Raw genomic sequence first — 13271 nt, 5'->3', positions numbered from 1 at the left:
TCTATGCCTAGTTTTTGCTAAACTATTTTCCTATTTTCCCAACAATTTTTCTCAAATAGTGAGTTCTTATTCCAGAAGCTGATGTCTTTAGGTTAGTCAAATAATAGATTTTTGTAGTCATTTACTGCCATTTCTTTTGAACCTATCCTAATCCACTAATCCCTTATTCTATTTTTAACCAGTACCAGACAGTCTGGCTGACGTGCTTAATAGGATAGTTTTAGATCTGGAGAACTAAGCCACCTTACTTTACCTTTTATTCATCAGTTCTTTTGCTTTTCCTGCCCCTTTGTTGCTCCAGATGAAATTTATCACTATTTTTTCTAGTTTGGTAAAGTAGTTATTTGGTAGTTTGAGTGGTATGGCACTGAATACGTAATTTAATTTGGGTAGAATTGTCATTTTTATTGTATCAGCTTGACCTAACCATAAGCATTTGACATTTTTGCTAATTATTTAGATCTGACATTATTTGGGTCAGAAGTGCTTTATAATTGTGTTCATACAGTTTTTGTCTTGGGAGATAGATTCCCAAGTATTTAATGTTGTCTCTAGCTATTTTAAAATGGAATTTCTCTTTCTCTCTCTTGCTTTTAGGCTTTGTTGTTCATATATAGAAATGCTGGTGATTTATTTAGGTTCATTTTATCTCCTGCTACTTTGCTGAATTTGTTAATTGTTTCAAGGTACTTTAGATGATTTTCTCAGGTTCTCTAAGTATAGCATCATATCATCTGCAAAGTGTGAAAGCTTTGCTTCCTCATTTCTACTTCTGATTAATTTCTTTTTCTTCTCTTATTGCTACACCTGCCATTTCTAACACTATATTGAATAATAATGGAAATAATGGGCATCCTTGTTTCACCCTTGATTTTATTGAAAATTCTCCCAGTTTATTCCTATTACATATAATAAATTTTTATGGTTTCAGATATATACTATTTAATATTTTATGGAAAGCTCCATTTATTCCTAAACTTTCTAGTGTTTTTAGTTGGAATGATGTTGTATTTTATCAAAGGCTTTTTCAGCATCTATTGATAGAATCATATGATTTCTGTTGGCTTTGTTATTGATATATTTAGTTATGTTTAGTGTTTTCCCAATATTGAATGAACCATCCCTGCCTACCTTGTATAAATCCTACCTGATCATGGTGTATTATCCTGGTAATAACTTGTAGTTTCTTTGCTAAAATTTTGTTTAAGATTTTTGTATCAAATAGTCATTAGGGAGATCGGTCTATAATTTTCTTTATCTATTTGGTTCTTTCTGGTTTAGGTATCAGCACAATGTTGGTGTCGTGAAAGGAGTTTGGCAGAACTCCTTCCTCTCCTATTTTTTTAAAATGGATTATGTGGAATAGGAATTAATTATTCCTTAAATGTTTGGTAGAATTCACTTGTAAATCCATCTGGACCTGGAGACTTTTTCTTAGGGAGTTTATTGATGATTTCTGCAATTTCTTTTGCTTCAATGGGGTTATTTAAGTAATTTATTTCCTCTTCTGTTAATCTGGGAAGTTTGAAGTTTTGTAAATATTCATCCATTTCACTCAGGTTATCCAAATTATTGGTATACAGTTCCACAAAGTAGCTCTGTATTATCTCTTTAATTTTTTCCTCATTGGTGGTTAGTTCACCTTTTCATTTTTGACATTGGTAATTTGATCATCTTCTTCCTTTTTTTAATTCAGATTAACCAAAGGTTTGTCTATTTTTTGACTTTCTCATAAAACTCAATTTTATTTATGAGATCAATGGTTTTATTACTTTCAATTTTATTCTTCTCTCTCTTAACTTTCAGAACTTCTAATTTGATATTCAATTGGGGAGCTTAATTTGTTCTTTTTCTAGATTTTTAAGTTGCATACCCATGTCATTGAGGTTCTTTTTCTCTATTTTATTCATATAGACGTTTAGAGATATAAAGTTTCCCTTCAAAACTCCCTTGGCTACATCCCATAATGTTATGATGTCTCATTATTATCATTTTCTTGTATATAATTAGCGATTATTTCTATTATTTGTTGTTTGATTCAACCATTATTTAAGATAGTTATTTAATATCCAATTTGTTCTTAGTTTTATCTTTCTGTGACCCTTTATTACATGTAATTTTTATTTCATCATGGTCTGAGAACTGTGTATTTATTATTTATGCTTTTTGCATTTGATTATAAGGCTTTTGTGCCCTAGCACATGGTGTCTAGTCTAATATTCTTTAAAAGGTAATTGCCATTTCTTGATGTTTTTGATAAACATCAGTTCAATCAATGGCATTCAGATGTGTAACCTGATTGGTTGGCTGCCAAAAGTTTAATGATTTCGCATTCATTCTATTTAAATTATCCTCAAACTTTTGCATTGTTGGTGTTCACAAGGATATCATTCACTCATGCGTTTGGTAAGATCCTGGAGAACTGAACTTCATTTATTAAACTAACTTTCTTATTTCATTTTTAGTTTAATAAAATTATGATTAAGAATGATCAATTTTGGTATAGGTGCCATGTCCTGCTGCATAAAAGGTATATTCTTTTCTATCCCCATTATGGTTCTATTTCTGTGACTTTATTCACTAGCTACTCTTTTTGGGATTGGGATCTCCCAAAGACTCTCTGAAGAGCACCTAATACTTCCTTATTCCTCAGACTATAGATGATAGGGTTAAGCATGGGGGTGAGGATGGTATAAAAGACAGCCAAGTTCTTGTCATCTTCTGGCGAACGTAATGATGGGGGCCTTAGATATGTATACACAAATGGTGCATAGTAAAAGGTGACCACAGTCAAGTGTGTAGAGCAAGTAGTAAAAGCTTTCTTTTTCCCCTGTGATGAGCGCATATGATGGACAGCATAGAGAACCCGACCATAGGAAGCCATGATACCAAGGAAAGGGACCAAAAGAAATAGGTTGGTGCTGAAGAGCACAGTGTACTCATAAGCCCAGGTATCCATACAGGCTAGAGGTACCATGGCAGGAATGTCACAGAAGAAATGGTTAATGGTTCTGGACTTACAATAAGGCATGCAAAGAGCATATACTGTATGGAAAATGGAATTGATGGATGAAGAGACCCAAGACCCAGAAATCATCAACACGCACATTCTCTTATTCATGAGAACAGGATAATGGAGGGGACGGCAAATGGCCACATAACGATCATAGGCCATAGATGCCAAAAGTAACCCTTCAGCACATGCCATGATTAAGAAACAGGTACTTTGGAAACCACAACCCACCAAGGAAATAGAATTGTCCCCAGAAAGGAAGTTGATGGTCATCTTGGGAACTGTACTGCAAATATACATTAGGTCCATGAGAGAGAGCTGACTGAGGAGAATATACATGGGAGTGTGGAGGTGGTGATCCATCCAGATGAGGAGAATCATGGTCGAGTTACCCAAGAAGGCAATTATGAAGACGAGGACAACAAGGAGGAAAAGGAGCAGGCCAGTTTTTGTTGGAGGAAAGAGCCCCAGCAAGAAGAAACCAGTCATGGTTTGATTCCATTCCTCCATAAGAAATTTTCTAAGTTAATTTCCTGAATTGTAAAAAAAGTAAATGGAAAGACACCTTGAAGCAAATTAGTAATAATAATAATAATTATAATTATAATATAATAACAGCATCCTTACTACTTCTCCTGGAATTTTCTCCTTTAATATCTCCATGCTTCTAAAAGAAATACATACATGAACACACACTCATACATAGTAACATATTTATGTATGTTGATTTACATCTCTGAAGTCCATCATTCTCTTCTTGAATTGGCATCTATTTGTGTATCTGTGTACTAACACATCATGTATTATAACTCTATCTATATCTCTATGACATTGTGGGTAACAGAAAATTTTTGGTATAAGTGGAAACCTCCCTGTATTGAATATCAGTTACTTATATTGACACTGTATATATTTCAGTCATACCTGGAGGTTTAAAAGTACTTATTTGGGTCTTTTACTAGTTAAAAGTATATATGTGGGGGGGCGGGTTGTGTGTTTTTGTGTGTGTGTCTGTGTGTGTGTGTGTGTGTGTGTGTGTGTGTGTGTGTGATCTTGCAGAATATTCTAGCATTAAGAACTCAAAGAAGCCAGACTGAGGCTGTGTGTGGTCCCATTTCTCTGACCCCTTCCTACCTTTCTGTCTTGGTGGCATACTCATTCAGAGACCAGGATTTCACATTGTTCTGAGGAGCAGTGAAGGGTCCAGCTCCATGAACTTCTGGAATATTGATGGTTCATGAAGTGTAGAGAAAATGCTCATGTCCCAGGAAGCCTTCATCTCCAAATTGAGAGGCTTAGCCCAGATAACCTTGAAGCCATGTGACTGCTGATTCCTTAATACCCCCCAAAACTGAATGTCTTTTCTCTTGCAAACTCTCACATACCTCCTTTCCTCTAATTAACACTGATTTCTTCCATCTTATATTTCCCCCATACTTAGAGTCAGTCATTCATAACCAATTATTTGAAGTCTTTCTAGTAAGTTTTAGGTATTTTGGTTTTCCCTCCATGCAAGATTAACTATCCATTCTCAAGAGTAGAAAGCTTGCCTCTTACTTCTCCATAAATTCTTTTGTTCCAAACACCATAATAATTTTTGAAAAAGAAAAAAAAAAACCTAGGCAAAGTCATAGTATTGGAGTGGGAGAGGTAGTCACAGAATCAGGAAGGCCTTCCTTTCTCTTCTACTTCTGACATATCCTGACTGCAGGACACCCCTCTAAGTTTCAAGGTCACAGAGCAGATTCTAATCTAAATTTGGAGAGGGAATTCATCACCTAGACTTTCCTAATCAATTCAAATAAAAAATCTAGAGGGAAATTAGGAAACTAAAATGTATTGCAGTCACAATACTTTGCAAATATACGCAAAAATGTATTTTATATATCTATATATTCATTGTTATTCAGTAATTTAATTCTGTCATAATATTTGTGGCCCTGTGAATTGTGCCCCTTTGATTTTCTTGGCAAAGATACTGGAGTGGTTTACCATTTCCTTCTTTGATCAATGAAGGCAAAAAGATATGCATGAATATTTGCATATTTACCTAAAATTAATTTTCAAAGTATTTATTAAGTACATAGTATGGGCCAGGCACTAGAATACAAATGTAAAAAGAAATTCTTTACCCTCAATGAATTTACATTTGAAAAAGGAAGGCTATTTATGCAAGGATGTGATGAGAGATTTGTATTGGAGAGTGAATTGGATGGTTGAAGTATCCATAAGATAATTTATCGACATAAGGTATCAAAGGGATGGGTGGTTTAAGAGTAGCAACTGGGGGGCTCAGGTTGGGCTAGAGATGGTGAACTTTCCCCATTAAAGGAGATCAGGGATCCTGAATGGGAGCTGGGTTAGACAGTCAATGATATTCATCTCCTTCCCAAAACTCATATAATCATAAAGCATGCATGCTTTCATTCAAAAGGATTGAACTTATTATTTCTTTAGTATCATGTCTCTGCAACTTATGCACTTCAAGACTGTCCAGACAGGTAGAGATTAAGTGCCTTGCCAGGGGGCACAAGAGTAGCATGTATCACAGCAGAATCTGAACTCAGGTCTTCCCTAAGGCCAGTTTTATTCATTATATGACACTGCCTCTCATATATATATAAACTCACTTGTTAAGCTTCAGGTACATATGTGCATGTTTTATGAAAAATATTTCCAGGTGGAAACATAATTTCCAGCTCTAAATGTAGGACTCTGGGGATCAGGGAAGATGAATCACACTGTCTGCCTCAAGCTTATATCTTATAAGTTTTTAAGAGAAGTAAAATATGAAATATTCCTATCAAAACCATTCTGTAAATGAATAACATTAAGTGAAACTCAATAAGATAGGTAACCTTTAAAGAGATGAGATGAATTAGGTTAGATTAATTTAGTTATATTTGTTGAGAACTTAATCCATTAATGACTAAAAGTGATTCTTAGTTTGATAAAGGGAAAGAGAATGTCAGTGAAGTGAAACCTAAGGGCAGCTGGGGGTGCAATGGATAGAACACTGGCTCTGGAATCAGGAGGACTTGAGTTCAAATCTGGCCTCAGAAATTTAATAATAGCCCAGCTGGGTGACCTTGTGCATGTCACGTAAGCCCATTGCCTTGCCAAAAAAAAAAAAATGAAACAAAGAATGAAAGAGACCTAGACATTGGAAGAAGAGAGCTGCTATTTCAATCTCCAACAGTGAAAATGTTTCCATTGGAAATCCCTAAGAACACAAATCTTAAAAGCAGAAGACCTGGGTTAGCATCTTGGTTCTGCCAAACCATACCTGGGTCACATTAGGCAAGTCCTTTAATCTCTCTCATCATGAAAGGTTTTCATTCTTAATTTATGGGACTATAAGAAGGCACCAATGAAATGTAGCATCTCATAATACTTGAGGATAATAATGATAGCAATTATTATTATTATCATTATTAGAAGGGCAGTTAGGTGATATAAGAAATGGAAAGTATGTTCTGAAGTAAGAAAAACTCCTCTTCCTAAATTCAAATCTATTCTCAGATGCTTATTAGTTGTGTGAAAAACCTTGCTCCTCATTTCAGCTACACCTTTGTCTCATGTACATAAGAGTCCCCATAAGGAATTGGGAATTTAACCCTGTTTGTCTCAATTCTAAAACTGTAAAATGAGTTGTAAAAGGAAATAACATAGTACTCTATGATCTTTGCCAGGAAAGCCCCAAAGCAGGTCAAAAATGAGGTGAACTAACTGGACAACAGCAATAACAAAAATCATCATCAATATTAATAGTTAACCAAGAAGACCCCAGATCAGGTCAGGAAGAATCAGACACAACTGAAAAGTGACTGAATAACAAAACCGTTTCTATAGTGTTTACTCTGTGATAGGCATGAGGTTGTTTTAAATGTCACTTATCACTATGTTTATATTTTATATTTCCATTTAAAAATAGTCAATTTTGTAGTATTCGATTTTAAGATTTTATGTTGAGATGCTCATTCTGCAATTGACAAAGACTATAGAGGTCCTTTTGATATTTCCTATCTTCTGTCTTGAAAGTCTCAAATCCTCAGGTAAGTATATGTCTAAAACCTACCTTTTGTATTACTTGTTTCTATTACTTGTTCTATTTCATTTGTCTGGAAATCACCATAGTGTTCAAGTCCAGAGTGTGTGAGGTTGAATCTTGATATCCTTCACTGCAGCAATGATTGCACTGGTTCAGTAAATCAGGGAAATAGTCCAATATTTCATTAAAAGAATAGTAATCAGAATAACCAGAAATGACAACACAAAACAGATTTCTTAAAGCTCTTAACATTGACCAAATTATATTTCTTTTAGTCAGAGTGAAACGGCTTGGTGGGATAAAAAGAGCACTAGAAAAAGGGGATGGAGGGAGAGGGAACACCTGGCAAAATTTAAAGCAACCTCCTATGTTTGTTATTTTTATTCAGTCATTATGCCATTTAGGGTTCTTTTGAGAAAAACACTGAGGTGGATTGACATTTCCTTCTTCAGTTCATTTTACAGGTAAAGAAACTGAGGCAAGATGAGTTAATTGACTTGACCAGGGTCACAAAGTAAGTTTTTAAATCTGGATTTGAACTCAGGATTTCCAGACTCTAGACCTGAATTTCCATCCACTGTGACTCCTAGGTGCCCCATGATCAATGAACATTTATAGATTGTTGCTTTATTACTGCTATTATGACAATCATGTTGACCAATTTTAGGGAACTTAACCTTTTGTTTTCTTTGCTCTTTGGGAACACAGTGGGATATGAGGAGGGGATTGAGGAAAATTTAAGACAAAGGATTTCAGTACTTATTTTTTGAAGATAACAAGAGCAGTGGATAGGGGCAAGCATTAGCATCAGGGTCCAAGTTTGACTCCTGACTAGGTAAAAGCCAATGGGCAAGTTACAACCACTCAGAGCCCACTGCTCCGTTCTCTCTGAACTTCTCCAAAATGAGTATTATGAAGGAATTGCTGATCTACATTTGTCAAGGGACTTTCCACATTTATGAAAGAAGATTACAGACTTGAGTGGTGTATCATTTCCTTCTTCAATTCATTTTCCAAAGAAAAGAAATTAGGGCAAATAGGATGAAGTAACTTACCCAGGGTCACACAGCTAGTGTTTGAGGTCAGATTTGAACTCAGCTTGTGAGTCTTCCTGATTACAGAACCAGAGCTCTAAGCACTGTGGCACCATCCCTTGGTCAGACTCTGAGTAGTCAAGCTAATCAGGTGTTTTGGCATTACTTCTTTCAAGGTCTCCTTCAGACAGGAAAAACTGAGTCTAAAATCAGAAAGATAATGGTATTTAGGGAAGAAAGAACCCACAGAGACCATCTACTTTTACATCTCCAAACCCTTCATTTTCCAGCTAGGGAGAGAGTCTCAGTGAGAATGTGTCTTTTTAAAGTAGACATAGAAAATAGCAGAGACAAGATCTGAATTCAGATCTTTGATATTAGAGCTAAATTAATGCTAATAATTATCATTTTTGTTATTCAGATCTCTTCTTTTATAAATGTGGAATTTATAGATATATATGTACATATATGTGTGTGTATGAGATACAATACAACCTCATCATCAGCGTCCAAGGAAAAGATCTCTTTGTGACACATGCCTTGCTTGTCACTTCAGCTCCACCTTTGTCTCATGTAGTTAAGAGTCACCATAAGAAATTAGATAATTTAAATCTCTTGTTCCCTTAACCTTGGATTAACCTTAACTATTCCCTGCCCTTAAGACACTGAGCAACTCTTCTACTGAATTCAAGAATCATTTTCTTTTCAGTTGAGTTGGGAAGGACATCAAAGAAAGATAATGCAATTCTCTTATGTTTAGCATAAGGGTGGGCTGATGAGATAAAGGGAATTCCCAGGGATGATGTTAAAGACAGGAGACCTCAGATGATTGTTTGCCATAGCCTCACATCAAGAGCATCTTAAGATGCCATGCACTGTTATACAGTCAATGTTCTACCTTTCTTTTCTCTTATATCCAGTTCTTCAACTGCTATATTTCGATAAAGAAAAAAAGAATGAATTTTCCCAGCCATCTCTACGAAGGTCCTTTATTTAATATATTCTAAAACTCCAATTATTTCTCAGAGAGCAAGTTCAGGTAGGGTAATCTGTATACTTGAATGTATCTCCATGATCTAATTTGGGGCATAACTTGCACCCCAACCTTACTTGATGGTTTGAATTTCTAGTGCTGCACATGCATCATCCTCTCAAATTGTCTCACATGTGCATTATACATAACCTCCAATTGTCCATCTCAAGCAATTCTGGTCTCCAGGTCTAAGAAGAGGCTTTCAGAGGAAAAGGTTTCCCCCATGTATTGAAGGACAGTCAAGTATATTGTATTTCTGATTAAGTAAATGGTGTTCTTCCTTCAAGAAGAAACTTCCACAGATTCCTCTAGTTCCAGTGTTCCCTCATATTCATACATGCGAGCTTATGATTTTTTTCCTGATTAAAATTCCAATATGTTGGGGAGATTAGACTTGAAATAATAATAAAAATATTTAGCAAAATGGGAATCAGACCTATATCTATCCTTTATTAATGATGAATTTAATGTTTTGTTTACTTCATTTTTTTGGTATTTCCATTCCCTCATTTATAAAATGAGTAGTAATACTTTGCCTGCACTAAGAGGTTTTGGAGAGAAAAGTCCTCTCTATTTTGGAGGGTGTTATAAAATATGAATTGCTGATATTATTTAGTCATTATTTATCAGAGTATCTCTCACTTTTCCAGCCTTGGATATGAAAGGATTTGCCCAGGCATCCCCATAAAGGTCCCTTATTTAAACAGATAGTATCGCTCATTGGTCCTCTCACCTCTACATTTGATGGTGCTCATCACAACCTTAGGATGCCTTTCTTAGTCCTGATGATTTTCTCCAAGTTACTGGATTTGCTGAGAGATGGGTCTGAACTACTATAGCCAGGTTTTACTTGCTCCTTTGTGCTAATTGCTCCTCTTTCTGGAGTGACTGTCCCTGCTGTCCAAGTCCTTAGGGGACAACCCTTCTGCCTACCTTAAACACTTCATCTGAGTTTTGTGTAATTGGACAGCAGCCTGGCTCTGCACCTACAGACACATGGTCTCCTCTTGAGATCACGGTTGCTTTGTACATCTATTAATAATGCGCCAGAGGGACTAGTCTGGGATGGCTTCACTGACAGATTAACAACAGAATGACAGAGAAGGACACAACTTGAGTAACAATTTCCAACTCCTTCATCTGGAAATCCAACTCCTTCACCTTAAAGTTATAGATACTAATTTCAAAGGAGAAATGACTAAGAGGGAGAAGCTTGACACATCAGGTCTCTGATACATTCTAAATTATAGCTGCAATGGCCACTAGGCAGTAAAGTTTCATATTTTTTCCAACATTGGGAAGACTGGAATTATAAAGCTGGAAGTTACCTCCAAGATCATTTAATGAAAGGTACAATGATCTATGGAACTTTAGGTAACAAATGCCATATGTGGCCCGGCTATGGAATCCGCTTCCCCCAACCTACCAAGGGTGCTGAGACCCTTGACATTTAAGGCTTTAGCCTTCGCAAAGCTATGAAAGTGAAAGAATCAAAGACTTCCATTGCTCTGCTCCTGAAGAAGGGAACTTTTCATGTTTGTGTGCCCTAAACACATTGACTCTTAATCTGGGGAAGACTGAGGATCTCTGCTCAGTATGATCTGCTTAGGTACATTAAGTGAGAAATAAAATCTTATGAAAGGAATCAATGATAATGCAATGCAGACAGGACTGTAATGGGGGAGATCAGAATAAAGACTATAGGGGCAATCTTCATTCAATGAGGATATTCCAGTTCAAGTAGTCTTAATAGGCCACAGTCATGGGACTAATCAACAACTAATCGATGGAGAGGCCAATTCATCAAAAATGATTTGTACGTAACCCAAATCAGAATGCTTGATCACAAACTTAGAATAATGAGGTGCACAAATATTCTGTTAGAGAGAATGAGAGGATGAGATTAGAGAGAAGGAACTGAGGAGAAGGAAAAGGGGAAAGGGAGAAAGACAGGGGAGACAGAGAGAGAGAGAGAGAGAGAGAGACAGAGAGAGACAGAGAGAGAGACAGACAGAGAGAGAGAGAGAGAGAGAGAGAGAGACAGACAGACAGAGACAGAGACACAGAGACAACAACAGAGAGAGGCAGAAAGAGAGATAGACAGAGACAGAGAGAAACCAAGAGAGACAGAGAGAAAGAGAGAGAGACTCACAGACAGATGAAGAGATAGAGACAAAGAGAATAGGAAAGGCAGAGAGATAGAGACAGAGTCAGAGAGACAGACACAGAGAGAAACAGATACAGAGAGACTGACAGTCAGACAGACAGAGAAAGAAAGAAGAAAAGACAGAGACAGAGTCAGAGACAGAGATTGAGGTGCAGAAATATGTTAGAGAGGATGAGATTAGAAAGATGGAACTGAGAAAGAGAGACAGAGAGAGACAGAAAGACAGAGATAGAGACAGACAGACAGACAGAGAGAGAAGGAGAGAGAGAGAGAGAGACAGAGACAGAGACAGAGACAGAGACAGAGACAGAGAGAGACAGAAAAACTCAGAGGCAAATAAAAAGACACATAAATAACAGAGAGAGCCAAAGACAAGTGATGCACACATAAAGAGGTGGACACAGAGAGACAGACAAACAAACAAAGAAATATGCACAGACACAGAGAAAAACAGAGAGACAGAGAGAGACAGAGAGACAGAGAGAGAGAGAGACAGAGAGACAGAGAGACAGAGAGACAGAGAGACAGAGAGAGAGGCAAAGATCAGAAAACAAGAAAAGACTGGCAAGACAAGTCACTTCTTGTTTGCTCAGTTCTAGACCAAAATGCTTACATCCTAGGCAGGAAACATGACCAGAATTCTTCTGGGTCATTACTTTCTCCACTCCTTGCCTGAAGAAGCCCAATTCAGAGCACAACTGCAGGAATGTTACTTCTTTCTTGGCAAGGGAAGAGGGAAAAGGAAGGGAAAAGAGGGAAGAGGAAGAGTGGACTCCTAGCTTCTATTTATTCATGGGATAAAGAAAGTGATACTCAAGTCAGGGGCACACTGATCAGGCACTTGAACCTTTTGGAGAGGCCAAACAAAAATATAGAAAGAGCAGCATATCAGACAAAAGGAGGAAAGGTAAAGGATTAGCAACCCTGTCATCTATCTATTTTTAACCAAGTTGGGCACCATGTTTTTCTGTTTGTCTCCTCTGAGTTCTACCTTCAAAGAGTTTCAGGGCCTGTCTTTTTGAGAGGTCGGTCCACATAGGTCAGCTTGGAATAGTCTCTGACCCTAAATGAACAGAGATCCACCTCTTTCCTCAAGGAGCATATTGGATCATAGCATTCCATACTATACCTATGGAAGGAAGGCATAACCATTATCTGTGACTCACAAGGAAATAGTTCTGTATTGGCAGGAGCTAGTTGAAAAGGGCATTTGAAGACTAGGTTCATGCTTATGTTTTTTTTGTTTTTTTAGGTTTTTGCAAGGCAAATGGGGTTAAGTGGCTTGCCCAGAGCCACACAGCTAGGTAATTATTAAGTGTCTGAGACCGGATTTGAACCCAGGTACTCCTGACTCCAAGGCCAGTGCTTTATCCATTACGCTACCTAGCCGCCCCTGGTTCATGCTTATTTCAACAGCCATTGAGTGCTGGATTTCAGAAAACATTGCAAAGGACAGTAGATCTAGGGACCAACAGATAGTGGTTATGATGACATTAGTAATAAAAAGGGGAGCTGACAACACTTCATTCCAATATCAACAAAGCCTGTTGAAACTGCAACACTCATAGTAGGTTAGATAGCAACAGATAATATATTATACTTTTCCATTTTCAAAAACTTATGGATGATACAAATGAGAGCCAGAGAATAGAATTGACATGACCAAAGTCACGTATCTAATTGATAATAAGCACATATTGGAACCAGGTCTCTTAATTCCCAAATTCAACATTCCTTTAATTAGAAGAATAAATTTCATCTAAATTTAAACAAAGCCCAACGTTCAGTTGATTTGATCATGATTTTGATGTTTTAACTGTAGTTTGAATATGAAACGATTGATAACCGGAAATGAATGACAAGCACTTGACAAGTCCTGACAATGATGCATTTATTCTGGTCACTTTATTGCCATTATTATCTAGACTCTTCCCTGGGAGTATAAATGGAGTGTTATAGTTCAAGTAAGTGAA

At 36.8% G+C, this 13271-nt stretch overlaps 1 protein-coding gene across 1 annotated transcript; it reads right to left on the bottom strand.

The window, feature by feature from the left end:
• Nucleotides 1–2584: 2584 nt before the first annotated feature.
• On the bottom strand, nt 2585–3523 carry LOC141492876 (olfactory receptor 2L3-like). The gene has a single exon (XM_074193582.1). It carries the CDS (start codon nt 3521–3523, stop codon nt 2585–2587), a length of 939 nt encoding a protein of 312 aa, XP_074049683.1.
• Between the last annotated feature and the right edge of the window lie 9748 nt (nt 3524–13271).

This window comes from Macrotis lagotis, chromosome 1 (genome assembly GCF_037893015.1).
Source record: "Macrotis lagotis isolate mMagLag1 chromosome 1, bilby.v1.9.chrom.fasta, whole genome shotgun sequence".
In the NCBI taxonomy this organism is placed as follows: domain Eukaryota; kingdom Metazoa; phylum Chordata; class Mammalia; order Peramelemorphia; family Peramelidae; genus Macrotis; species Macrotis lagotis.
This window is presented reverse-complemented; position numbering and strand designations above follow the sequence as displayed.

Coding starts and splice junctions, on each gene's coding strand:
- LOC141492876 (XM_074193582.1), bottom strand. CDS start 3,523: ATGGAGGAATGGAATCAAACCATGACTGGTTTCTTCTTGCTGGGGCTC.